Source organism: Callospermophilus lateralis, chromosome 4 (assembly GCF_048772815.1).
Source record: "Callospermophilus lateralis isolate mCalLat2 chromosome 4, mCalLat2.hap1, whole genome shotgun sequence".
NCBI lineage: Eukaryota > Metazoa > Chordata > Mammalia > Rodentia > Sciuridae > Callospermophilus > Callospermophilus lateralis.
In genome coordinates, this window is record NC_135308.1 from 131,006,331 (window position 1) to 131,033,552 (window position 27,222).

A 27,222-nucleotide genomic window follows, 5' to 3' on the forward strand; every position below is an offset into this window, starting at 1 on the left:
AAGTGTCAAGGAAGATTCTAGGAAGGGTGGGGCTATTTAAGGTCCAAGAGATAGGACTCAAAGAAAGATCCCTATGGACCAGAATTAAAAACATCACCAATTGGAGGTATCCATTCACCTGGGCTATAAAGGCAAATTACTCCACATCACCCAGGCTTTAGGTTCCTTTCGAAACAACTTCTTTCACTTGGCCTTGAGATACCAGTCTGTAGAAATTTTTGCGAAAACCCACATTGCAAGGGCTCTTCCCTACTATTGTTCTAGCAGACCTTTCTGTCTTTGTATGAAAAAGGTAGATCTAAAAAGAATGAAATCACAACTATAATCTACCCTTGACCTTTCTTTCATTACCCTCTTTTCAGTATTCATCAGTCACTCAGTTTGCATATAAACACACTTGAATTTATATATTGCTACTTAATGGTCTATTAGTCTTTGAACTGTCTGAAGGATGCACGTAGGCACAGGATCTGGTTCATAAAGGGTATGTAAAAAGTACAATCACAACTGAAACTAAGTACTGCTTCCTACAAAAGAATTAATGCAGAGCATGAGTTATTTCTAATGAATACTATATGAAATTTATAATGTATCTGTTGGTTCCACAGCATCAAAGAACAATCTACAATGTTGAATAAAGGCTATCACAGCTACCCAAATTTATGTGGAGAAAAATACTTGCTTGCTAAATGTTTGTGTAATGTTAGTTCTGTTTTTGATACTATGAAATTATTTTCTTCATTATGCTTTATTATAATAGGTCATTGGATTCAGGCAATCATAATATGATCTGGCAGATGATCACAAAGGAAAGGGAATTGCAATTTAACACGCAAAACAAAACTCCTAAACTATATTGCTTCTCAAATGCATTTAAAGAAAATTTTCCAAAAACTTGCCTTTTTAAAAACTGAATATGTATGCATTTTTATATTTGTAATTGTGGATTCTGCTTTTTCAAAGTTAATACTTTTTTTCTGTTCTTAATTTTTTCGTAGCTTTGCTGTATTTGGTTCTATTTGATCAATCCTTTGCTCTCAAAAATCTCTTATGTTCTGTTTTTCAGTGCCTGCCAGTGGTTTCTTCTTTATCCTGACCATTCATGGCTGATATAAGTTGGTCATGTGTGTTGTGTTTTTCTTCTTCTTCTTTTTTTCATTGTCACTATTATTAGGGTTGAAGACCTGAGAGAACTAGGTGTTTCCCAGGTAGCTGATGAATATGTCAGGGTTATATGGAACAGATGGCTCCCCAAGAAACAGTAAATGTTTTAATATCTCAGTATTTTTTCATACCTTATCATAATTTTGCTAAGCTATCAAGCTTCCTCTGAGCTGTAGTTGCTTATTCTAACTCCTAATTCTCACTTCTGCATGGATGCTTGACCCTGGAACTTAGCTGATTTTATCTGTTTGCCTTTCCTGTCTCTCCTCAGCATTTACAGTTGGTGACTTGAACCTCAGTCCTGATCATTTCCTCTTCTTGATAATTAGGCTTCATACTCAGGGCCCACTTTCTCTTAGAGAAGATCCAAGCTCCTTTCTGTCACATTTCCCTTGTAGTTTGTTCATTCAAGCAGCTCTAATAGCCCTTTCTCATGGGTACTTCCTATTGAAACTCTGGGTTTTCACATTTATAATTCTGTAGGAAAACTGAACTTTCATGTTTCTACTAGAATAAAACATACCAGAGAGAGAAAAATTAAAATCTGAACTCCCTACAAGCATTTTGTCTGTATTTTTTTAACTGGGAAATTTGTAATTTATTCTGTGTGATGTCTTTTGTTTTGTTTTGTTTTGCTTTATCTCTTGCCTTGAATTCTTATTTATTTTCCCATGAAAGTGTATATAATACCCTCAGGAAGTTATAAATTTTCTGAAATAATAATCATCTTTAAAAATTCTCTAAGTTCCACATGTGTTCCACAGTGCTGAGTTTAATGAGCTATTTCTAGATGGTACCAGTGGCAAGAGCATACTGACTAGAGCCCTTAACCAGGAAGCAGAGCTGACATCCACTATTCTACTAATCAGCTTTGCCTTATAAAATCATTTCAGTGTCCATGAGGTATGGGATGTGGTCCATTTCCTGGTCGTTAGATATCCTAGAGTTCTAAAAGTACACATAGACTACAAAAATGAAAAGTTGATGGAGAAATGCTTTAAATGTTAGAGCTTCAGAGATTGTACATTGCAAGGGTTTACCTAGATCTTAAAGATCATCTAGTCCTCCAACTACCTTCCAAATGCTTGGGCAGCTTCCCAAACCATTTTTCCTGGTATTTTTCTAGCTTGTGTCATCACACACAACAACAACAGAAACAACAACAACAACGAAAAAAATAGTCAGTAGCTCTTCCAGATAAGAGCTCTTCAAAGTTTTTATATAACAGGTCAGCAAGGATAATAAATACAACTAACTACTCACCTAATTTCTCACATGATTTTAATCCTAATAGTCTCCTACAGCCTTCCTCCAAGGCTACATATGCTTCTAAAAGTTCAGTAATCATAATGGAAAACATTCTTTGGCTATTAACTTACCATAGGAGAGTGGATTGGAAAAAATCATCTTTCATTTCAATACTTAAATCTATCAATATCACCCAAATTTACTGATAATCATATTGACTTTATAGTCACAAGAAACTTCTATATTTTTCTTATTTAAAACTGCTCCTAGGTGCTGAGGATGTGGCTCAAGCGGTAGCGCGCTCGCCTGGCATGCGTGTGGCCCGGGGTTCGATCCTCAGCACCACATACAAACAAAGATGTTGTGTCCGCCGAAAACTAAAAAATAAATATTAAAAATTCTCTCTCTCTCTCTCTCTCTCTCTCTCTCTCTCTCTCTTTAAAAAAAAAAAACTGCTCCTAAGAACTATATTTTTGAGTGGGATAGTTGGGATCCTCCTTAGCTCAAGATAGTCTTTAGAGATAACACTAATTTTCTCCTTTGCTATTCCTATTTTCATCAGTAATCTATTAATCAGATTCTTGCACTGTCTAGATGTCTGTGTCCAGGTGATTAGGCAACGTGTTGATCCAGGATAAAGTGAGTCTATCTACTGGAAATTTGAAGGCAGTGCCACCCCCTCCGTCAGCACTGTGAGTGAGGATTATTCAACCTGTTATGTATCCCTCTTGACTGTTCCATTAGTCAGGGCCCCTTATGACATCTTGTCTGAAGGGATGTACTGAGTCACTGTGTGCCCGCTGCCTTTCCTTTTCTGTTATTGAATAACTTTGTCAAGAAACAAGAGCTTACTCTGACATGGCTATTTTTAACATAGCTTAATTTATTTGTTTCAAAATAGGTTAAGGCCTTCAGACAAAATTAAAAGTCCATTTAGTTGGTATTTTGATCACTTATGTATCATCACAGATCAGAGGATTCAAATGCACTGCTCCTGGTTGTCCTGGCAGGATAATAATGTAGCTGAAAAATTTTGGATCAGAAATAAAATTTTTGTTTTGTTTAAAATATAGAGATTGTATATGTTTATACAATATTCTTCTCACTAAACGGAAACTCCTTGTCAACAGCCATCTTTAGCTTAGGTTCCTAAAGTCTGTGATTTGTACTTCACATGTAACCATAGCTCAACACATGTTCACTCACTCAAAATGAGAAAGAAACAAATGAGTTTGGATTACCTATGGTTATTTTTTTAACCCTTACAATCAGCTCACCTCTCTTGGGCTTTAATACCCTCCTGTTATCACCTCTTTTCCAGGTGCATTCTTTCTTTACAAGAGAAAAAATTAGGGTTTTTAAATAGTTCTGCTTATTTGTATATTATAATTATATCAGGTTAACCTTTCTTTCATACAATAAACCATAATTTCCATTTTGGTCTGGGAAGTTTTTCCAGTTGTCAGTTAATTTTGACTGGTGACCTTTCTGATACTGATTTTATGTATTTATACCATTTGCACAAATCTATCATTTGTTGTGTTCCTCTTGACACTTTTGTAACAATATGTTTGAAAATCTGTTTCAGGTAAGGACTTCCATTTTAAACATACTGCTTTGTTCATATTATCATAATATGTGATTGTATCACTGTCCTTTTGAGTTGCCTTGATGTACCAGCCTTTGTTGTTCTGAGCTCAACCTTCCATGTTATTTCAGTCTGAACTTATTTTTAGAGTTTTTGTAGTAATGTGTGTGGAATTCAGCCTGTAGCAGGTTGTAAATTGATTGACATATTATGGAGTAAAAATAGTACCTGTGGATGTTAAGGATAGGGTAAAGACACATCAATAGCTGTTGAAAGTGGTAGGATCAAATGACAACTTAAAAATATAGATTAGATACGAGCACATTTGAACATTAATGGAAATATCAAAGGTGCATTGCATCTGGATGCATAAATCAGTGGAAGGTGAAAGCTATAACCATTGGTCATTCTAAGTTTTAACAGCATTTAAGTACAGCCTGAATGTATGCTCCAGGAGGTAAGCAGAAGTATGTATCATACCTGCTATCTTTATGCCTTTCAATGAGATTATCAAACCTGTTTATACATCTTTCATCCTATAATTTTTGATATAAAAACATAGTAAATAAAAATAAAGTGGAGCAGGAGGACTAAAACCAAATTCACAAGTAAGCTAGAAGGAACACTTAACTGCCAAATTCAGTTAGAATTAAGATAGACTGGTTCATCTATATCCTTTCTCCCCCTTGTATAACACACACACACACACACACACACACACACACACACACACAAATGGTTTTGAATGTATAAAAAGAAAGAACAAAGACTCACTGACACATTTTAGTCTCTACCATTCCCTGTTATGTTATACTCTGATAAATACTTTTGATAATGATATAAGCAAGAACACTCTGATAACAATAGAATGAAATTTACAAAAGACACATTACTACAAGAACTTTTTCTATGTTGCTTTTGTGATTTGAATGAACCAACCATTGGGACAGGATGCTATCAGAATTTTTTGCAGCAAATTATTTTGTTTGGATTCTGTTAGCTTTATGTAATTGCTTTTCAATGTGTTGCTTCCTTTAGTTTTGGGGATTTCCATATCTGTACTGCCTCTGCTAATAACACATTTGTAAAAATAGACAATGTGCATAATACATTTGATTCTCAATGATTAGATGTTATCCCTATAGTCATTTTGACTGTTACAATACACCAGAAATTGATGTTGTTGCACTTGCTTTTCAAATTATTATATAAGGCAAATAACATCCACTCTCCAAAATATTTTCCCAGGTTAATTACTAAAAACTTCTTTGTTGTTTGCCATCTATGATGGAACCAAGGAAACACTTCTATAGCTTTATTTATGCAGTTTTCTTCCTACCCACCATATTTCATTCAAATTAATGTATCATAGTTATTCTCAAGTAAATTTATAATTCTCTGCTCTTAGTAACTAAACTTTTAAGAGTGATAGCACTGACAGGCCTGGTGGTATATGACTGCAATCCTGGTGACTTGGGAAGCTGAGGCAGCAGGATTACAAGTTCAAAACCAGCTTCAGCAATGTATCAACTACCTAAGCAACTTAGTGAGACCCTGTCTCAAAATTTTAAAAAAATAGATAAAAATAAAAAGTGCCGGGATGTGGGTCAGTGGCTGAGCACCCCTGGGTTCAATCACTAGTTTAAAAAAATATATGGTTCAAAATCCCAAAATTGGTTTTTGAAACCATCGTCTTCCTACCATATCAATTCCCATGCTATTCTTTCTTATCTGCTATTGATATATTTACTGGTAGGGGAAAGTATATTGGCAGTGCTCCTGTGTCTTTGAATTTTCTCCATCCAGACATTAAAGTCACAATCACTAGAGATGATTCCGTGGTTCCTTCCAATTCATGAATCATCAGCACCAGGTTTTATTCCTTAAACTTGAAAGGTTTTGATGGTCCTTCTATTTCAACCTACATGTACCTTCGAGAACAAAAGTAGAACTAAAATCCATATTCCTTGCCCAAAGTAACAGTGGGGCCTATGAACTGTTTTCTTCTGGTACAGATATGGTTTCCTTGAGCTTGCTTATACCTACTAGGTGTGATGATTCACCTCTTTTTGGCTTCTACAAAACTTCATAGGTATAGTTTTGATCCTGACATCCTTGTCAATTTATTTTCTCCTTCTGCTGTTCTATGGAGTAAAATTTTGAAATGCTCAGATCTTAGAATTCTTCCTAAGTCTATGATGTGATTCTAAACAGTTACTGCTAGTTCTCAATGATGGGGCAAGGAGGGGTTGTTGATAAGGATGTAATTGGAATTGATTTCATTTCCATCTGTTCTGATCTACAGACACATAGTGTGGTGCACGCCTTTATTCCCAGCAATTCAGGAGACTAAGGCAGGAGGATAGCAAGTTCAAAGCCAGCCTCAGCAACTTAGAAGACCCTGACTCAAAATAAAACATAAAAAGGAGTGTGGATATGCCTCAGTGGTTGAGTGCCACTGGGTTCAATCCCTGGTACAAAACAAATAAACAACAAAGGCACACGGTATCTGAAAATAGAAAATAAAGACTAGATTGATAGATACCCCTGTGTTTTCTAGATTCTAAATTATATCTTGGATATCCTAATTTGTATTTAGTAATTTCTCATCAAATTTAAATATAAAATGACAATAGAAGAATCCAAGTGAGGTCACTTGAATACATTTTAAAGGAAAAAATAAATTTTAGAACCTAAGCTAAATATATGTTGAAATATGAGTAAATGAAGTGATTGCTATGTTTGTGAAATAAATATTGCTGTTTGTGAATTATACTGCAATATATTGTAAGTGACAAATAATTTGGTAAAGAGTATAATCAGTTTTCAAATTAGATAAAACAAATATTAATGTCTGGTATATATATTTTATATAAAAATAATCAGATTCTCCTTTCTTTATGTAACATTTTTTATAGCCAAGGGTGTCCCTCTCAAGAGACAGAGAAATCCTGAGCTCGCCTTGAGTAACATTTAGTCACACAGATGGCAGCACATCAGTTTCCAAAGCTTCTGATGTTTTCTGTACCTTCACACCGTGGAAGTCAGGAAAGGCATTTTTTAATTGTATTAGTCATAAATATGCAAGCATGAATATCACACTCAGAAGCTCTTTAGGTACTAGATCAGGACATTAAGCTTAATATTTGGAGCCTTGCTTGTAAATAATCATTTAATAAGCTCAAGGTAGTACTTAGAGATTTGTATCACTCTGTTCAACACTTATCATTGGAAGTAGAAGCTCAATCCTTTCTCAATAATTTAATTCTAGAAATAAATGAATAGCAAGAATTCCCTCCAAAAGAGCCAATTATACACAGCATCATTTCAGAAATATCACACATTAATTTTCAGAGTGTAATTCATGTACAGTATGTATGTTTGTATCTGTGTGTCTATCTTTTCATAATTATACATACTTACCTAGGGTCATTTCAAATGTGCTAATCTGTATTTTTATTTAATTAATCACTGAAAATAAATCATTCTAGTGCAGTCACCACTGTGGTATTCCTTTCTTCCTTCCCTCATCCATATGCCATAGAGTATATTATGGGTAGCCATGATACCTTTAGACAAATTTTGTTCTTTACATTTTATAACCTAAATATTAAAATCCTTATTTTGACTTAAAATTATTTAAAAAGAAAATCTTTAAAAAACCTTTAAATTCACATAACTAAGTTTTTATGTGCATCTATGTTCTAAGTGGCAGTATACCCAGTGGTTTGAAGCTGATTTTGAAACCTTGGTATCAGAATGGACATCTCAGTTTTACAAATTATGAAGAAATTATTTACTCATCAATAAAATAGGGATGACGATGATAGCACTTGCCTCATGGGGTTACTGTGCCTGTCACAAGAATTAGCAGTAAGTATAATCTAGCTATGTTTATTAACCATGGTTTAAAAGCACTGGAAGTTTTGCAATATTCTTTCACTGTAATTTTTATTAAGCATTCTTCAGTTAAATTGGATTCACAAATCTGATTAAATAAGAAACTTGTCAGTTAAGCAAGAGAAGACATGAAAAGAGAAGAAGAAAAGGAAGGAGGCGGACAATTTGTAGTGACAAAACAAGTGGCATTGGAAACTCAAACACATTTATACTTACGGAGCTGCCCAAGTCGTGCTTTTTCTTTTTTACCAAACAAACGTCCTATTGAAGACTTGATTCCTTTCTTCTTGGGAGCTTTGTGAAGAGAATCTTGGCTGCTATTGGCACTGCCAAGCCCAAGGCTTTCTGGCTCAAGAGAGGCAGCTAAACTACTGCAAAACACAAAAGAGGACAAACTGCTTGTTTTGATGCAATATCCATAAAGCACACAAGACTTGTTTCTTTTATAAATGTACAAAAGGAGGAACAAGTAGACTTTGAATGTTATTTTCTCCCTTTCTTCCTATGCTGTTTCTTAAGATATTGAAATGTAGTTTCCTCAGCCTCCAGGCTCTGTATCTTCAAATTTTCAATAGAAAAATTCCCTTTTGTTCCAAATGGCTTTTTCCTCTTTATTCTTAGTACAATATGTAACTAATCAGTGAACACAGGCTGGTATAATAACTGCTTGTTGTATGTCTTTCTATTATTCAGCTTGGTTTTGTGAATTTAGCACCTGTTACCTACTTCTTTCTCAGAGTTTGTTTTTCTAATGTTAAACATACTGACCAATGGTACTCACCTAATTATGCAATCAAATATGCTATTCCAACCTGTGATTTTACTGGAATTTCCTCTATCCATCACGTTCTCTCTTTAGTTTGGAACCTAATTTATTTATTCTAAATTCATCTGATTGGGGTCTAGAAGCAACAAATCGTATACCTTAGTGATTCCTGTAATTTTTTTTTCTAAATTATACTTCTCAAGCCTCAGCATTCTAGGTAAATGACAGGCTGATATGACTATGAAGTAGTTAGTCTAAGTTCAAGTTCTATTTCTAGTTTGACATTGTTACAATAGGAAGAGTTCAATAGATATTGCATAGGTTTTTACAGTTGTTAGTTTGAAAATACCATGACGCATTCTTTAACTATTTATTCATCCAATTTAATTTCAGTTCACATTATCCACACTCCAAAGCAACTGCTTTTCATACGTTAAAATATAATTGTGTCTTTTGTTGGACAGGAAAAGAAATACATATTTTGAAGCTCTTACCCCCACATTAACTGAAAATAAGAAAAAATAAATGCCTATAAGATAGAAAGATGTGTTTATAAAAGTATTTGTCATAAAACATACTATTTAGAAGATATTCTTACTTAAATCATTGACCATTAAGTCATTACACTTATGTCCAGATGTCCTGAAAATTGATAAGACAGTAAGAAGACATACAATTAAAAAATAAAAGGCACACTCAGATTTATATATAGCATTAATTATTATAGAGATCCATTTGCAATGTTTTAGGCATATGGATACAACAGTATGAAGAGTTGGTTTGACAAAGGAGATATTTTCATATGTAGACAACTTCGCCTTTAATACTTGTGGTATCCTAAGAACTATTTGTCTGAGGAGCATGGTTGACTATAGATGCACAGGGTGCACATACCTGCTTGCTAAAAGTAAGTAAGGCACAGTAATGGACTTTTCAGACCTTATCTTGCAATCCAATTTATCATAATATCCTATAATCCCTTTGGTATTTTGGAACTTTTCCTCAGTCCTTTCTCTAGTCTAATCTATTTTAATAGGAAATGGATAGCTAAAAATCAAAGCTATTCTCACATATTGACTAGTATCCAGACTTCAAAGATGTTAATTTTAAAGTCAAAAATTGATCTCAGAAAGAGAGTTGGTTATTTCACAAGATATATCGTGGAGAAGGAGCACAACAATATCCTGATGCAGAATTATGACTCAAATCTATTTTTTTCTGTAAAAATTTTCTAGCAGTCTATTTGCCAGTACTGATGGAAAAGGGACATTTTTGGAAGAGCATTCCATGGGCAGTATGCTCAAACTGTCTTACCTCCGGGCATCATTGTGGTAGGAAGAAGGGAGGGTGTGAGTCATCCGGATGGCTCTGGGTGTAGGGGGAGGAGAAGTCTCACATTTAATTGTTGCTTTATCCTCCCGACCATCTTCTTCCACAACTGCAATCTAGAAGCAAATACAGTACATTAAAATGAATAATTTCTAAATTTCAACTGAAATAGATACAAATGAAGAACCATTCAGGCACAGCTTTGAGAAATTTTAACAGAAATACTTGGAGCATATTTTACATGTATCAATCTATACTCTTAAAGAGGATGATTTTCATACTTATTTGAAAGTAAAGACACTACAATTAAAAACTTATAGAAATCTCAAAAAAAAAAAAAAAAAGAAAGAAAGAAAAAACTCATGGGCCCATTACACCAAAGCATTTTTTAAAGAGTAATACATACCATAGATTAACATATGATAACCACAGAAAGTTATTCTGGAATCCATTTTATCATGTCAGAGTATGTGCTCTTTACAAAAAGGTATTGAGCACATATTTGAGAAAATTTACAAAAGTAAAAAAGCATTATGCATAGTCAGATTATCATAACAAAGACACTTTTAAGTGGCGATTTTTGAAAGGAGCAGACAAGTTGGCAAAATATAATTTTATCAGATAAAGTGTTTTAGATTAGTCAACTTAATAAAATGCCTTCCAAGAATGTTTAAAAAAATGGTTAGCAATTTAGAAGAAAATTTTTTTCAAGTGATACTAATAAAAGGTAAGAAAATAATTCTTACAAATTGTTTCATTTCACTACTAGTGAAAGGAAAATTGGAAGATATAGAAAGCAAAAGCAGCCAGGATAAGAGGGATTTCTTTAAAGAATAATAAAGTTCAGAATTCAGAACAATTCAGGATCTCATCAGTTTTGTCAGAGATATATTGCAATAAAAAAGAACTTTACAACAATCTAGTCAATTTTAGAGAAATATTATTTGATATGCTTTACTTTTAATGGCACTAATGTAATATACATATCCATATAGAGATCAAGAATATAAAAAACACAGCTAAAATATAGACAGTTCCAGAAGCTCTGATGAAAAATGTTTCTCAGTATGACTCAGTTTATGGCTAAAACAAAAATTTTAAAACTGCATTCTGGGAAAATATTTTGTTTCTACATAAAGATGTTATGCTATTATGCATAAATTTATTTATATATAATAAAGACCCGAGGCACTGGAGGAACATAATGAAATTGTTCTTCAGGTCTGTCATTATCAAGAGGCCAGATTGCTCTTTACAGTTTAGGTGGGCATCTTACTGTGAGTTCCTATCTCCATGCAACTAGCATAAGGCCACCAGAAGAATCTGCTGTCAACACGATGCCATTTCCATGGAAGATCTTTCTAAACCCACATCCCATCTAAACACTTTAAGCATGTTTCATTACTCTTCCTAATATGTATTGGTGTTATCATAGTTATGTGATGTAACTATTTTTGTCTACAATTGTTAAGCACAATTACTTGTGCTTTCAGACTTCTGCTCCTGAAACACTTTGTTATAAAATACCCTCCTCTTTCCCCACTGCCAAACTATACCCTTCCTAAAGTCAGCTCTTAAAGATATTAGGCACAAACTGTTCCACTAAATAACACTTAGAGCTCACAGTATACAAAAGGTGGAAGTAAAAGGCTTCAGAATCAGTCAATAAGATGGAAGTGATAATACTCACCTTAATGCATTGTTTTGAAGTTTAAATGAAGCCCTTGTGTAACTCCTTGCCCTGATACTCAACCATTTTTAGTTTCTAGTTCTCTCCATGACCTTTCTTTCCAGTCACGACTTTACTCTTTTAATTCTGTGAAACTGCATTGCTATTCAAGACCTCCAATCTGACCTTTATTTATTTCTTACACCCACTCAATTCCTTTACATCACCTTTTCAGATTTCTTTCTATAGTCACAAAGTTCATTTGTAAAGTGGTGGAGGAAGTCAAGGAGTCATAAAGACTCTCTCCAGGGTAAATCTGATGATTGAGAGCCAGCTGGTAGTGTCAAGAAAACACTGGAGGAAGATAGATAATAACTCAGGAAAAGAAGAGAAAATTTCATTCATCTAAGCTATGTAAGTATAACATGGGTTCCTTTGATTTGATGATGATGACCAAGTTCTCTGGTTTTAGGAGTTCCAGCATATACTGAGGATTCTGTCGTGAAGATACTGAACAATGATTCATGCACTGGAAAGCAAGTTTGGGTATTTGAAACTTCTCCATCTGATATCTAGTGACGAAAAGCTATGCTGACCTAAATTATCTAATAGGAAGCCCTTTTATGAGTTAGAATTGGCATCTATTTTGCTTCCTATATCCTGTACTTATTCTCCTGATTTCATTCTGAGCAGGAAAGCATTGTTTTTATTCATCTTCTGTTTTTCTATATTCTTGATGCTCTGCATCTGGAGAGACTGCTCCTTCCAGTGCTCACTAATTCCTAGAGATAGCAAACCACATACTGGAAGAGAGCCTTTTGTATGCAAAGGCTCAACTCAGATCCCTCTACTGTCTCCGAAAGCTGGTTCCCAAGCTCCAGGAGCAGTATTCTTCTTCCCTAATTACCCAGCTCCAGGCACTAGACCAGAGAAGTCCCTAAACCCAGAGCCAGCCTAAGTTACTTAAACATCAGCCCTAAACCTGCTTGCCCTGCCTTTCCTTCCCTTTCCAGAAGAGACCTCAAAAAGGCCCTTGCCCATGCTTTCTCCCCACTCCTGCCAATCCCAGTGCTTTCTGAGGACATGGAATGCCCACTTCTCTTGGGTAATGTAACAAACTAATATGTTTTCTTTGGCAGTTACCTGCTGATCTGTTTGCCTCAATTTTCATGAACAATAATGAAATAAACATTTTAAAACAATGATCATTTATTTAGTATTGATATTAAAATATCTAACTGTATCATCAGCAGTTTAAGCATTCAGTGGAAAATCAGGATACCAAGTACTCATAAATCTAATCATTGTTCCTAAAGCATAAATGATCTTATTTTTGATACCTTATTTCCTATGATCATATTTACACAATACACTAATAACTCTTAAATACTTTCAATATTTTTATGTTAACAAAACACTTTGGGGGAAATATTATTTTAAAGCTTTTATAGAAAAGTAGTATTAATGAGCAACCACATAAAAGTTACAGTACCTTTCTCCGATGTTTCCTTAGATCACTTGGCTGCAATTGGCAGTAATAAAAGCAACATAAAATAGAACTAATTAATGACTACCATTAACCATGTTACAAGTTTACATAGTATCTAGTATCTATAATTTATCTCTCATTTCTTTTCTTTAATCCATGCTATTCTAAATAGGTGTTTTTTAAATTATTATAGAAATATTCATCCTCCTTGGTGGTTACTTGAGAGAAGAAACCTCTCATGGATAGGAGCAGGTCTCCTTGACACAGACATGTCTACCTGTATTGTGTGCATTGCATATGAGACACACATAGTGGAGAACATAAAGCACAGAGGAAGTCAATCTAGCAAGAGTGAGTTAGTCAGAAACAAAATATGACACTATACCCATCCAAGAAAATATGGACCAGAATGAAGATCTAATGGACATATATAGAACTTATAAACTCCCTATTGCTCCATCCATGAAGAACTTTGGGTGTCCTTTGCACAAGTATTCTGCTCTGAAGGAACTTAAATTTCCTGGAATCCTAACAACCTTCCCCACACCATACATGCTAAAGGCTCTGGCCTCAGCATAACATGCCACAGGGTATACTGCTTTCTTGTCAATGCTCTTGTACAGAATTTAAAAAGAAAAAGTTCCTTTTTTATAATTCCAGGTGAGCTTTACTTACTATTTTTGTTAATTTTTTATATGTAAGTAAAACCATCTTTATTAAACGATTCCATTATGCTTTCTATTTTTGTTGCCAGTAGAATGCATGTTAACTTTATCGTATTGAGTAGTCTAGATATTGCTAGCATGTTATTCTTGTCTATGGATTTGTGTGAGGTAAGAGGTAAAGGTAAATACAAGTACACTTTATTATCAGGATTAAGAAGCAATGTTGGCAAGGTGTCATGCAATGCAGTAATTAACATGGTGTTCTTTTCAGTCTTTTATTTTCTGTCCATAAAATTTCTAGTCTTCCTCTTAATATTCAAACATGAATTATATAAAATGAAATTATTTTTCTATTAATATTTTCTAAAAGAAAACCTAACTGTCCTTCATTATAAGAATATAAATTTGGTGACAGGGCTTCATTGGGTATCAAAGACTTCTAAGAATTCCTTTCTAATTTTCTTGACTTAGAAAAACTCAAGAAAATTTCTTGATTCCTTTAAACTTCAGGAAATGCCATAAATATTTTTTAATTCTAATTGTAGTGTAATAATGGTCACTTACTGGTTTTGATTTATGATTATCTACTCAAGAAAAAATGCATGAAAGCACTGGCATATTTTTCATGTGCACAAAAAATCCAAACAATTTTAATTGCACTATTTGTTATTATAAAAATAGCATTATTAAGGGCTACAATGTTTATATTTAAAAAAAATACTTAAAGGGCAAAATAACTATGTTGTAAAAATATAGGGAAATATTAGTACAGAAACAACCAAAGTATAACAGCCTCAAATGCTGACTAAATTGGGTTCTGTTGCCCCAAATTCTTATAGTAGCTTTGGTAATAAGTCAGTCATTAATATTATGTAGTACGTATTACATTTGCAGAAACCAAGGCAGAGATGATAACATTTTAGTTAATAAAATAAGAGAGATGTTTTCTGGTTTTCCAAAATAAGCTGACTATAATGTGGCTTATAGGTGTACCAGTTAGGATACTTTAGTATATGAACTCCAAGTTTGTACTGTATAGAGGTCAGTTCTGATTAGTTGGTCATTATTGTATTATTGTCAATTCTGGTAATGAGCACAAAATGGAAGACTCAACTGTAAAACTGAGGACAAAGATACCTAAATTAATATATATAACTAATATCTATATTTGTATATATAATATGTAAAAAAATTTTTAAAAGATGAAGTAAAATTTTCTGAATAGTAAATATTTACTTGTAAGAGTGTTCTCCCTAGGGTGAGAAACAAGATATAATAAACACACACTCATATACACACATATATGTAGATTTATATAAATTAATTCTAATAAAAATAATTTTCATAATTTATTACCTAGATCACACATTGCTTCAAAATATTTAATGATGTAATTTAGACAATGAATTGAATTTCTTTATTCAAATATATATGTGCACATATATATAAATATATAATTGTATGCATAGATATGGGCTTTGTGGACTTTTATAGTACTTTGCAGCCTTCTGATCACAAACACTACATATCCTTTATATCTTTCTGTAATATCACTAATTTTTCTCTATTTACTGTATTTATGCTTTTACTTCCATAAATTGTTTGAAATATTTTAATCTTTCATTGCTGTCATTTCAAATATTTCTAGGTAATTAAAGAATTTTTTAAAAAAGCAAAAAAAAAAAAAAAAAGAAACAAGGATAACTAGGCATGGTGGCACACACCTGTAATCCTAGCAGCTCAGGAGGCTGAGGCAGGAGGATCATAAGTTCAAAGTAAGACTAAGCTACTTAGTGAGGCTGTAAGCAACTTAGCAAGCCTCTGTCTTAAAATAAAACATAAAAATGGGCTGGAGATGTGGTTTGGTGGGTAAGCACCCCTGGGTTCAATCCCTGTATGGAAAAACCAAGGCCAACCAACCAATCAAACAACAACAAAAAAACCCAACAATTATGCTTTTGAGTTAGACATATTTGAAGAAAGCTCCAGCTCCACTCATGAGCGGTGCTGAATATGGTCAATTTTACTCATCTTCTCAAGCTTCAGCTATCTCTGCTCTCTGTTGAGACCATGCTCCGTGATGGTAGTGCTCTCATGAGAACTGAATGACTGAACATCTTGGTATTCCATAATCATTCCAACCATAGTTTACAGAGGCCTTACTATAATACTTTTCTCATGTGGCACTTTGATTTTTTCCTCAATTTTTTTTTCACGGATTTCCTAGTTTAGGCTTCCACATCTAATCTCTGAATATAAAAATAAATAAAAAACAAAACTAAAGAATAACTGACATCATCTGATAAAGATGAGAACTTGGTGCTATTGATTTTTATGGCTCTGAAGCCATTATAATTGTATTGAAGCCATTATAATATATGTGTTTTGCTATTTTCTATATTAAAAAAGCCCACCCAGTCTAAATTTATTTCATCAATATGACATCAGTAAAAATTCACTTATCGATTTAAATCATTCACTTTTCTCATGTGATATTCACATCCCTGACTGTCTAAGGGCTTACAGATTGACTTTAAGAAAGTTGCAGCATCTGTTTGGATACCATCTCTACAGTTTGTAATGAAATTAGTAATTATGCCTACCTCATAGGACTGTTGTGGGAAAGAAGAAACAAACCATAAAATTCATAGAAAGTCCTTAGATGAGAGCAAACACCAAAGGGCATTTTAGCTAATACATCATTAATCTTAACAGGGACGAAATTTCTGCACACATCATCATACCAGTGTCATGACTCCCATCCTGTCCATTTCTCTGGCTGGGCTTCTCGGGGTGAGCTTTGGCGTTGAGTGTCCACTCGGGGGAGATGAACTGGCCAGTGATGAAGCTGTAACAGAGGCAGTGATGGAGGTACCTGGGTGGACCCTAGCCAAATTCAGGCCCTCCAGGCTCACACTGGCCACTCTATTCTCAATTTCTTCAGCACGTAACTCTGTAGATTCTTTTTCTTCCTGAATCAGCCTAAAAGATACAGTTTAATTTTGATCTATTATATGCTGCTATCATGGCAACCAGAATTCACATAAAAATGAATTTAAAAGTACTTCAAATATTTTATATCAAATCTAGTACTTACATCTCATTTTTCTGCTATAGACAGTACAAACTTAGTAAATGCTAGAAGCATCTTGACTTCAGTTTAGAAAACCATTTCTTTCAAAGGATATCTAATTTGTAGCCACTTTCAGTTTGACCATTTTCTACTACCACCTGTTAAAACTCTTTTGAAATCTTACAACCTGGTAATGTCTACCACTAATTCTAATATTAAATCTGAACTCAGGTAACAATTAAGAACACATAGAAATCCAGATATCAAGGCATTTTATAGAGCTTCCACCCAATGAAAAAGTTAATTAATAGCATCTTTAACAAATGTTAATTTATAATTATCATATAGCCAAATAAAACCCAGAGTTTTCTTAAAACATTGATACTTATTTAGTTAAGCATCTTTTAAATAAATAACATGCTATTTAATGACAGTTAATTTAATCAAAGACCATAGTACAACATCATTAGTACATAAAACATACTCCAAAGGAAAAACTTCTCCAAAAAAAAAAAAAATGGCATTTTGTACTTCTAGTGTACTTGTTATTTAAAAATGACTCCTGCAGAAATTTCTTTTGATAAGGGGCAACATGTTTCTGCTGTAGAAATAAATTTTAATTATTTATTCTGGAAATTCTGTTAATTGTAAAGGTGAGTCAAGCCTAAAGGATGTTGAGTAAGAGGGAGATGAAAACTTAATCCAATAGGAAATCATTTGTAGGTAGGCGGTCAGTTTGTTCAAAAACTAAATGACAATCTGTTAATATTTAGAGTTCTGATATAAATATGAAAAGCAAAGAAAACAATAACAGCAAATTAGATTCCCCTTAGATTGTTCCTCAGGAACCATGTAGAAGAATGAAAGGATAAAGCCTACAAAAGTAAGACAGGCACAAGAGTAGCCAAAGGAGTGGAAGGGGAAGGAGGGGGCATGGGGGTAGAAATGAGGGTGAAATGAGATGGACATCATTATTCTAAGAACAGGTATGAAGACACGAATGGTGTGAATCTACTTTGTATACAACCAGAGGCATTATAAATTGTGTTATATGTGTAATATGACTTGTAATGCATTCTGCTGTCATATATAACAAATTAGAATAAAAAATTTTAAAAAAAAGAAAAAGAAAAGTAGTGTAGCGGTAAGTGGTTGTGAACTACCTGGATTCCTTCTTTTAAGGGAATCAATGAGCTGTGAACAAGTCTGAAAAGATGCTTTTTTTTTTTTAATGACTAAATTGGTTTTTGAAAGAAGAAAGACTATAAACAGAGATAAATTCTGGTTGGAGTTAGCAGCTTACCAGTATATATCAAGGAGACTATTTCTGTTGAAAGTTGTTATGTAATAAAATTTCATTTTTTTTTCCAATACTCTTTCAAATAAGCAACTATATGAACCTATGCTCATAGTTAATATAGACTAAGATTGTTGCGGAGATTTACCATCCCAATTTCAGAGAAATAACAGTCTCTGAAAATAAATAGATTGTTAGTGAGGGTGTTTAATATATATATATATATATATATATATATATATATATATATATATATATATATACACTTTTTTGGTGAAAATAAACATCACAAGGTTATATACTCAATTTCAAACCTATTCAGTAGATTTAACTATTAGCTAAGCAGCATCAGAGTATATTTCATGTAGCATCAGAGTGTTTTCAGTTTTTCAGTTCATGTTCTACATCATTTTTTCTGTTTATAATTATCAAATATTTTGGGAGCACTTTCCACATATCAAGAACAGTGCTAAGACATAGAAATAAGAGTGAGCAAAACTAGACATAGTTTTTGCTCTTAGACAAATTACAATCTAGTGAATGTAAAAGATCTGCTTGATAATAAATCCTTTCCTGAGGAAGTAGTGGTGGAGATATTCATGGTGAGAAAGGTTAAAAATGGAAGAAGTATCAGGGCAAAAGGATGTGGATCAGGGAGAATGTTCCAGAAGAAAGAAACAGCCACACCAAAAGAATGCCCACGGGACATTCAAGGAATCAGAAGTCATGTCTAATGGTACAAGAGACAGGACAGGTGAGTGATAAGAGAATGGTGGGACAGGTAGGACACTATAGACAATATTAAGGATGTTGGTCTGCATATTCAGAACAATTGAAGACTTTGAAAAAGAGGACATAAACGCATTTAGTTTTTAAAAAGTCTGTTATGACTGCAGTGCTGGGATAAATTAGTTCTGGAACTCAAATATTACAAAGAAACCAGATATAACTTATTGCCCTGTAGGTGAGCAGCAATTTTAGTATGCTATAGGGTGACATTGGAAAAGCTGATGTGACAGGGAGGCCAATAGACTTCATCAGAACCAAATAGAACAGCAGAGAGCATGTTCAAATTAGGAAACACCTGCTAATCAACTGAAAAAACAAGAATAGTTTCATATATTCAAAAGAAAACAAATATACCTGCCACATTTGGGTTTTTACTGGTGTTAGTCAAGGTACTTAGAGTAAAAGAACTGGTCATCATAGAAATAAACATTATATGTTAAATGAACATTAAAATTATTATAGTGCTACTATTTTTCAGTGTTTGAAATGTTGACTTGTACAAGTTCAATTATATAATGGAAATCATCAATTATCAAGATGCTGTGTGATCAAAGTATTTTTTCTTATATACTATGAAATAAATCACCTTTAGAACACATCACCCACATGTTTCATTGGTTCTGGAATAAAAATATAATAAAGAGATATAATATTATAGCCTAATATTATTATGGTATAATATTAAATTAAGTCTGATGGATATTTAAAGACTTTTTTGTTCAAAGAATGCAAATTAATTTTATCCTTATTTACTTACTTAGGAAATTTGTACCACATACTTCCCAAAAAACAACAACAACACCAAAAAACACCAGCTCTATTTTACCATGGAAAAAAAATAAAAATAAAATGACTAGTAAGGATTAAAAGAAGGAACCCAGAGGTTGCAGAACCTGTCAAAGACAGGTGCTGTTTCCTACAGTTGTATTTTAAGGTAATTAACAATAGGCCTCCTAATCACAAATTGTTGGGAATGACTGTGCTTTCTGAAGATGTCAACTTTAAGGACCTCATATTGACCCCCACAGTGACAGAGGCAGCATGCTCTCAATCTCTTAGATTCCATGAGTTGAACTTTCATATGCAACACTGTCATTCCTTAGGGGGAAAATCCTTTCAATGTAGAGCAGCATCCACAAATGAAAGTGAGTAAAACAGACACAGTTGCTTCATATACTGGGACTTCCACCTGATACGCAGCACTGAGAATATGATGGGATTTCTGGCACCCTAACTATGACTCCTAGTTGCTTTATAGAAACAATTTTGGTACAGTCCACACACCCTAAAACAGAGCTTTCTAGAGAGCACTCTTTTTTTTTTCCACTAAAATGAAAAATTAGTAAGTACCTACTAACTGCAAGATCAAGCTCTGCACAAAGAGTTCTTTTGCATAGATGAATAATTTGGCTGCCTTGAACAAAAATTTTGATCAGAATTATTCCTGGAACTCTGGGACCTGTGAACATTGATTTAAAAAGTACGACCCCCCCAATTGCTGCGAGAACAATGTAAAAGTGAAACGTGAATTTTGAGATATTTTTGACAAAGTGAGTTTCTTCTGGATCCTCGGGGTAGTGTCTAAGAAGGAGGCCTTGCTTTTCTCAGTTTAGAATTTATGAAAAGTTAGTGAGGCTGCTCCTTCCTCATTGCAATTCCAGTTGGCCTACCTCAAGTAAAACACAAAATCGTATTTTAAAGGGGTGAGCAGATGCTTTAAAAATGTTTTCAAAATAAATGTGCTGAATGTCAAAAAAAAAAGAATGCAAATTAATTTTATCCTTATTTACTTACTTAGGAAATTTGTACCACATACTTCCCAAAAATTGGAGGGGATTTTTATTGATCAATGTGATTCCTTCTTTTAAGGGAATCAATGAGCTGTGAACAAGTCTGAAAAGATGCATTATTTATTTTTACCATGATTTACCATGAATTTCAATATTAATGTGTGAAACTTTTATTTTTACAGATATAAGGAATATTATTTAATGTCCAGAAGGTCTATGGAAGAATTGGGTCTCATTTTAAAATGTGAGAGTAACCACATTAAAAAACAAGTTTCGGCCTAAATCCAATTATAATCTATACAAGCATTAAAATTAACAATAAAATTTTCATGTAGTATATTACTAAATGGATTTGATTTTTGTTATTAATAAGTTATTATTGAAAAGCATTTACTTTTTTTAACTTTCTATAGTTATGGCAGAGAAAAAAACACTATCCTACCTTCATTCAGCACACGTTCTGACATGGGCTAAAATTATGTCCCACCTACACTCATTCACATCTGGCCCTAAATCCAGATGTGACCAACTGTATGTGGACATAGAACAATCAGAAGGGCATTAGAGTTAAAAGAGTTCATAAGTGTGAGAACTTGATCTGGTAAAGTTAATGGTTTTCTTTTTCTGTTTCTCCCTCTCTGTTTCCCCCTCATCTGCCTCTCCTGGAAGCTGAGAAAGAGCCTTCCCCCAAATCTGAACTCTGTATGAACCTTGATCTTGGACTTTCTGGTCTCCAAAACTATCAGAAAATAACTGTTTATTGAAACCATTCAGCCTGTGGTGTTTTGTTATGGTAGCCCACGCTGACTAAGTCATCTTCATTGGTGGTGGATTTTTAAAAAACGGTGTTTTAAAAGGTAATTAACATTAATAAACTTTTAAAAAATGTTATCCCTAATATAATGGATTAATATTGATAAATATCAATTAATTTCATTCCAATACCAAATATTTTTAAGGGAGCTATATATTTAGTGTCTGCTGCAGTATGAAATGACCTTGTTATCTTATTATCACAAATATTGTCCACTTTAATGGTATATTTTAATTTAAAAAGTACTTTAAAATTCACTGGAGAAATTTTACTTTTAACCTATTCTATTATATTGCCTATCTTAATAGTCTGATATGAGTCACACATACTCCTTACAAGGGTTGTCCTAATGTTACATAGAGATTCTCAAAATGCTCAGGGAATCTTGAGAAAATGAACATTTGGATCAGTGGATGCCCAGGTGATGCTGTAAGGGGATAAATAAATGAGGATGGTGGGAACATGAGATTAAGAAAGTAATTCAATAAAATGAGTCCACTGTACTCATGCTTTCTTTGCCAGAAAGCAATCTGCCTGCAGCCCTGCCTGGCCTGGGGGATGCAGGAAATGTCACCCTTCTCAAGGAACTGAGGTGGGGCAGAAGGCCTGGCAGTCAGTATAGGTAATGAATGATGGGGGTTGCAAAGATGAGTGGTGGTTATCAAAAAAAAAAAAAAAAAAAAAAGAGAGAAGGGTAGCTAACACCTCTGAGGATCTCAGTTCCCAACACAAACTATTACTTCTTGTGCTGCTCCTTCTTGCCCTCAGGCACATACATGGAGAAGAAAAAGAAGGTGTGGGGATTCCAGGGTCAATAAAAGAGCAATACACACCTACTCCCCTGGACACCCAGCTTTGGGCCCTACTTCTCTTCAGAGAAGTCTGTCTCTGTCCTTTTCTTAAATAAAAAAAAATGCTTTCCACTCTTGCCTTTGCATTTTTCCGTGTTTAATCTTCAGCACTGGGGGAACAAGGATTGATTCCGATTTCTAAGACTGGTATCAATGCCTCTGATTTGAGATACATTTCTGCAGTGTTAAGGTCTTCTATCCTCATGAAACAAATGGTCAGTACTAATTGAACTCACCTGATTTCTTTGTTAATTGCATCCAATTGTTCCTGAAGCATCATAGCTAGAGTCTGGGCATCAGAATGACCACTTGGAGAGAGAAGATCCATTGAGCTAAAAATTGTTTCTCTGTCATCATCATCAATATCAGACATTTCAGTGTCACTTTCAAATGGGTGGCTGCTTAGTACTCCTATTTGTTGCGTTCTGTTCCATTCATGATCCCCAAGTGATTTAACCTAAATGGTACACAAACAATGGAGAGTATTTATCATTTGGCTCATTTTTTAAAGTACTAATATGAAAAATACCAACAAAAGCATGCCAGCTTTTAGAGCTGACCTGGGAAAAGCATAACCAACTATTCGCCTTTCAATTTATTGGTTCTATAAAATAGTGTTGTGATTACATAATCACAACAATAAAAACTAACTTCTTAAAAAATACTCTAGGGCCTATCCTTTATGAACTTAATCTTGTCTTCCTTTGTTTATGTATTTATTTTGACATTTGAAATAATGACAGGTATTCATTTTCAGCATAAATATCAATATTTTCATAGGAATAGAGAGGGTGAACTTCCATGTTATTGATAATCCAGTCACCTTTCAAAGTAACAATTACTGTAAAGTATCTTCATTTCCAACACTTTTCCTTTTTCTGAATACAGCAATCACTATTTTCTTGTACTCAAGAGTTAGCATTTCTGATACTCATTGCTCTGAGGCCACTGATATTATATAACAAATTACATAAGAATTCTCTCTTTGGAACTCACATAGGTGCTAACAAAACATTAATAGAATATTGCACAAGGGCTAATTTCATCTCCAGTACTCTGGTCACTTGAACACCTTGATTTTTTAAACCCAAGGCATGCTAATTTATATGGCTTATATTTTTGTAATTAATATAATGAAGCCTGCCCTTAAAAGAGAATTTTGAGTACCTAATTGGCAGATGGTTTTCAAACTGTGAGCTGAAGGTATGACAGGGTTGGGCATAAGGGATAGGCCCTAGAGTATTTTTTTAAAGAAGTTAGTTTTTATTGTTGTGATTATGCAAAAGGAGCTATATGGAGGACCACATGATATTTCCTGGACTATTAAGAATTGAGGACCTGAATTAGCATTTACTTTACAGATTGTTTTGGTTCCAAAGAGTACTAATTGTCACATATTAGTGAGAAAAGAACTGATATGAACTTAATTTTCTTTTTATTTGTTTATGTATTTATTCATACATTCAATAGATATCGGATACCTACTGTGATGAATTAATTTCTACATGGCACATTAGTGGCAGTTAAAACCCAAAAGGTATTAAGGAACTGTGTACAAATAAGGAAAAATAAATAGTATTTTGAATACATGAAAGTGGGGGAATAAACTCAACTTCAGGTACCAAGGAACAGTATTATCTTCTATAAAGCTCAACTCTATTACTTACACAAAAAGCATAGCTTAAAATTTTTAAGTTACTGGGGCTGTGGTTGTTGCTCAATGGTAGAGCATTTGCCTGGCATATGTGAGTCACTGGGTTTGATCCTCAGCACAACATAAAAATAAATAGATAAAATAAAGGTATTGTGTTCACCTACACCTGAAAAAAAAAGTTTAATTTATTGACAGAATAAAAGGCCCATAGGGCAGTTTTTCATTAACACTTTGGGTGGTTTTGTACATTTTCCTCTAACCATTTTTAATATAGCAATTTTCATTAAAATATTTGATTAACTTGAATTAACAATATGAACACTACTGCTGACTTGTTTAAAATCTAAGTTCATTTGTTTGGGAGTATAGTGTAATGATATATAGTGCATGGTTTTTGAAACCGGGCAAGTATAGGCTCAAGCTTTAACTCTAGTAATACTTGTGTAAAGTTGAACAGTTAATCTTTTGGAGCTTCCACATTTTTATGTATGAAATTGTATAAAGTATTACTCACTTCCTAATGTCCTACAGGTAAGAACATGAGACATGCTTAGCTCAATTCCTGATACCTAGTAGAGGCTTTATGTTAGTTATAAATTTAAAAATATGTCATACTTTGTGCTTGAAATGAATAAAATTAGGTTCAACTGTTTTACTGTTAAAATTCTATCCAAAATGGAATCATGTTTTTAAATTAAAATGATCAAAGATTTGAAGTATGGTGATTAACCTTTGGCTCATCTCTTCTCACACCCACGCGGCCTCTCCTTGCTCTTCTTATTACTTTAGTTGTTCTGTAATCAGACTGGCTGTCCACTAGGGATCCTACTGAATACCGCAACTCAGCTGAGGTGTCTAGATGAGTTCTGGAGAAATGGAAAAAAAAATATGCCATATATCCAATCTTAAAAATTAAACATACCAGCAAATAACTGCTGCTTAATTGGCAATAAAGCATTAAACCCTGAAGGATATAAACCTCAGAAGAAACTGGTGAACTGTCAAGCTTTTGAGGCCCCTTTAGAGGTTTATATTAGAAGTTCCAGTTTCAAGACCATCCCTGAAGGTCAAGGCCATTTTTCTCCTTTTAGAATATACTTTCAACTTGTTGTTTATTATCATTTTCAAATGTGATAGTACAATGAAACATGTTAACATTCATAATCAAGATCCATTGCATTAAACGGAACAATTCTATGTAGTTTCTGCACTTTAGTGGATATCTCAGTATTTCTCATTCATTACCACACTTGTTTTAAATGTTTCTCAGCAACTTATCTCAAAACTTTTGGGGCCCCAGAACCTTCCCAATTTTAAGAATTTCAGAGACATTCACTCATACATTCTCTATTTTTCAATTTAGAGAAACAATGAAATACTTAAAACAAGATTGATACAAGGTCAATCATCTTATTTGTTAAAGATAAAATAGGGAGTGCCACTAGGACACTTTGTTATCATTCATAAAATATTATTACAAAAGAAATAAGAAAATGCTTTTAGTAAGCACAGTTGATAGTACAATTTGCTTAGAGATGAAACAGTTGGAAAATTCAATTGGAAAATATCATCATACTGGTTTTCAATAAACATGGTAATAAAGTACACTGTAATTAATATGCTGAACAGGTTCTTACAGCACATTATTCACATATAGATTTACAGCAAATTCAGTTTATTGCCACAATAATGATGATGATTATGACAGCAACTTCATGTTGTTCTATAAAATGAAATAACAGATTCATCATCAGTAGGAAATAGACTTAATGCTGTGCATTCTGTGGAAATTGGGTCTCCTACTGACTGACTACACATCCTCTTAGTTCTGTTTTTGAATAAAAACAAGCATTTCTGAATATCTGGCAAGATTTGAAAAGGCTTGGTGAAGTCTGGATGTTTACAACAGTGGGAGATGCTAGCCTAGCTTAAGAGAGACCTTGTTTTGCCAAATGGGAAATTATAGCAAATGAACTAAGGAATCATCCCTCAAATAGTTACTATTTCTATAGCAATCAATTTGAAAATTAAATAAACTTGATTTATAGTGGAAACGTCATATCCAAACATTAATCAACCCAGTAATACTAGAAATGCATAACTATAACTTTCAGTGTATTGTATAGAGGCTCTAAGTTTATGAAGACCGAGAAAGATTTTTCTTTTGTTTGTTTTTGATCTCCATCTTTTTTTTTTTTTTTTTGGCCTGGGAGGGTGTGCCCAGTACTTTATAAACATCTAGTAAGATAGTAATGAATACAACTATAATAAATTCCTAAACTTTCTACCTCAGAACAGTGTAGGTCTCTTTCATCTGGGACTGTTTATGTTAACGGCTCTCTGGGATTCAGAGTGGAGCTTCTAACATTGTAATTCATCATGCTAGTAGGAGTTTCCCTCTCAATGCCAAATAAACATAGAATGAAACAGAACTAGCACAATAATACCCTACTTAAAAATCATCAAAGTCCTTTTAAAAACATTTTATTTGTTCTTCTTAGATATACATGACAGTAGAGTCTATTCTGATGTATTTATATAAACATGGAATATATCTTATTCTAATTAGGATTCCAGTCTTGTGAATGTACATGATATTGACATTTACTGTGGTGTATTCATAAAGGTATATAGGAAATTGATGTCAGATTTATTCTCCTGTCTTTCCTATTCCTATCCCCCCTCCCTTCCCTTCCTTCCCTTTTGTTAATCCATATAATATCTTCATTATCTGGGCCCTTTCTACTTTGCAGCATCACTTTTAGCTATTGTCTGTTTATCTTCCACCCTGATGAACTGATTTTAATTCAGCTCCTTCCATAACTCACTCTTCATTTCACTTTTGTGCCATTGAACATGCAGCTTCTTTTCCTCCTGGAAACAGTCTCCTAACACATTTATATGGCTAGCATTCTGCAAATCTCAGCATACACGTACTATTTCCTTACACTGTACAACTCCAGTCCATAAATTAGTATTTCTGGTTTTTTTATCTGGAACATGTATTCTCCATCACCACAGTATCTTCAACACATCTAAAAGCACTCTCCTGTAAATCTTGCATATAATTTCATTATACAATTCCATAAGTAAACCAGATATGAATTTTCTTAGAGAATGCCTCTTACCCATCCCT

At 33.7% G+C, this 27,222-nt stretch overlaps 1 protein-coding gene across 28 annotated transcripts in view; it reads right to left on the reverse strand.

Moving 5' to 3' along the window:
- The window catches only part of Ppfia2 (PPFI scaffold protein A2), a 448,465-nt gene that overhangs the window by 62,198 nt on the left and 359,045 nt on the right, over positions 1 to 27,222 (reverse strand). For 16 of the 28 annotated variants that reach the window (XM_076853182.1, XM_076853164.1, XM_076853161.1 and 13 more), the window contains 6 exons: positions 24,817 to 24,952; positions 22,669 to 22,889; positions 16,563 to 16,800; positions 13,157 to 13,186; positions 9,981 to 10,111; positions 8,117 to 8,271 (listed from right to left, as the gene is read on the reverse strand). In XM_076853182.1, coding sequence (XP_076709297.1) covers positions 8,117 to 8,271; positions 9,981 to 10,111; positions 13,157 to 13,186; positions 16,563 to 16,800; positions 22,669 to 22,889; positions 24,817 to 24,952 — 911 coding nt within the window. Of the gene's footprint in view, positions 1 to 8,116; positions 8,272 to 9,980; positions 10,112 to 13,156; positions 13,187 to 16,562; positions 16,801 to 22,668; positions 22,890 to 24,816; positions 24,953 to 27,222 lie in introns of those variants that run through there. The other 12 variants (XM_076853162.1, XM_076853160.1, XM_076853179.1 and 9 more) reach the window with 2 other exon arrangements.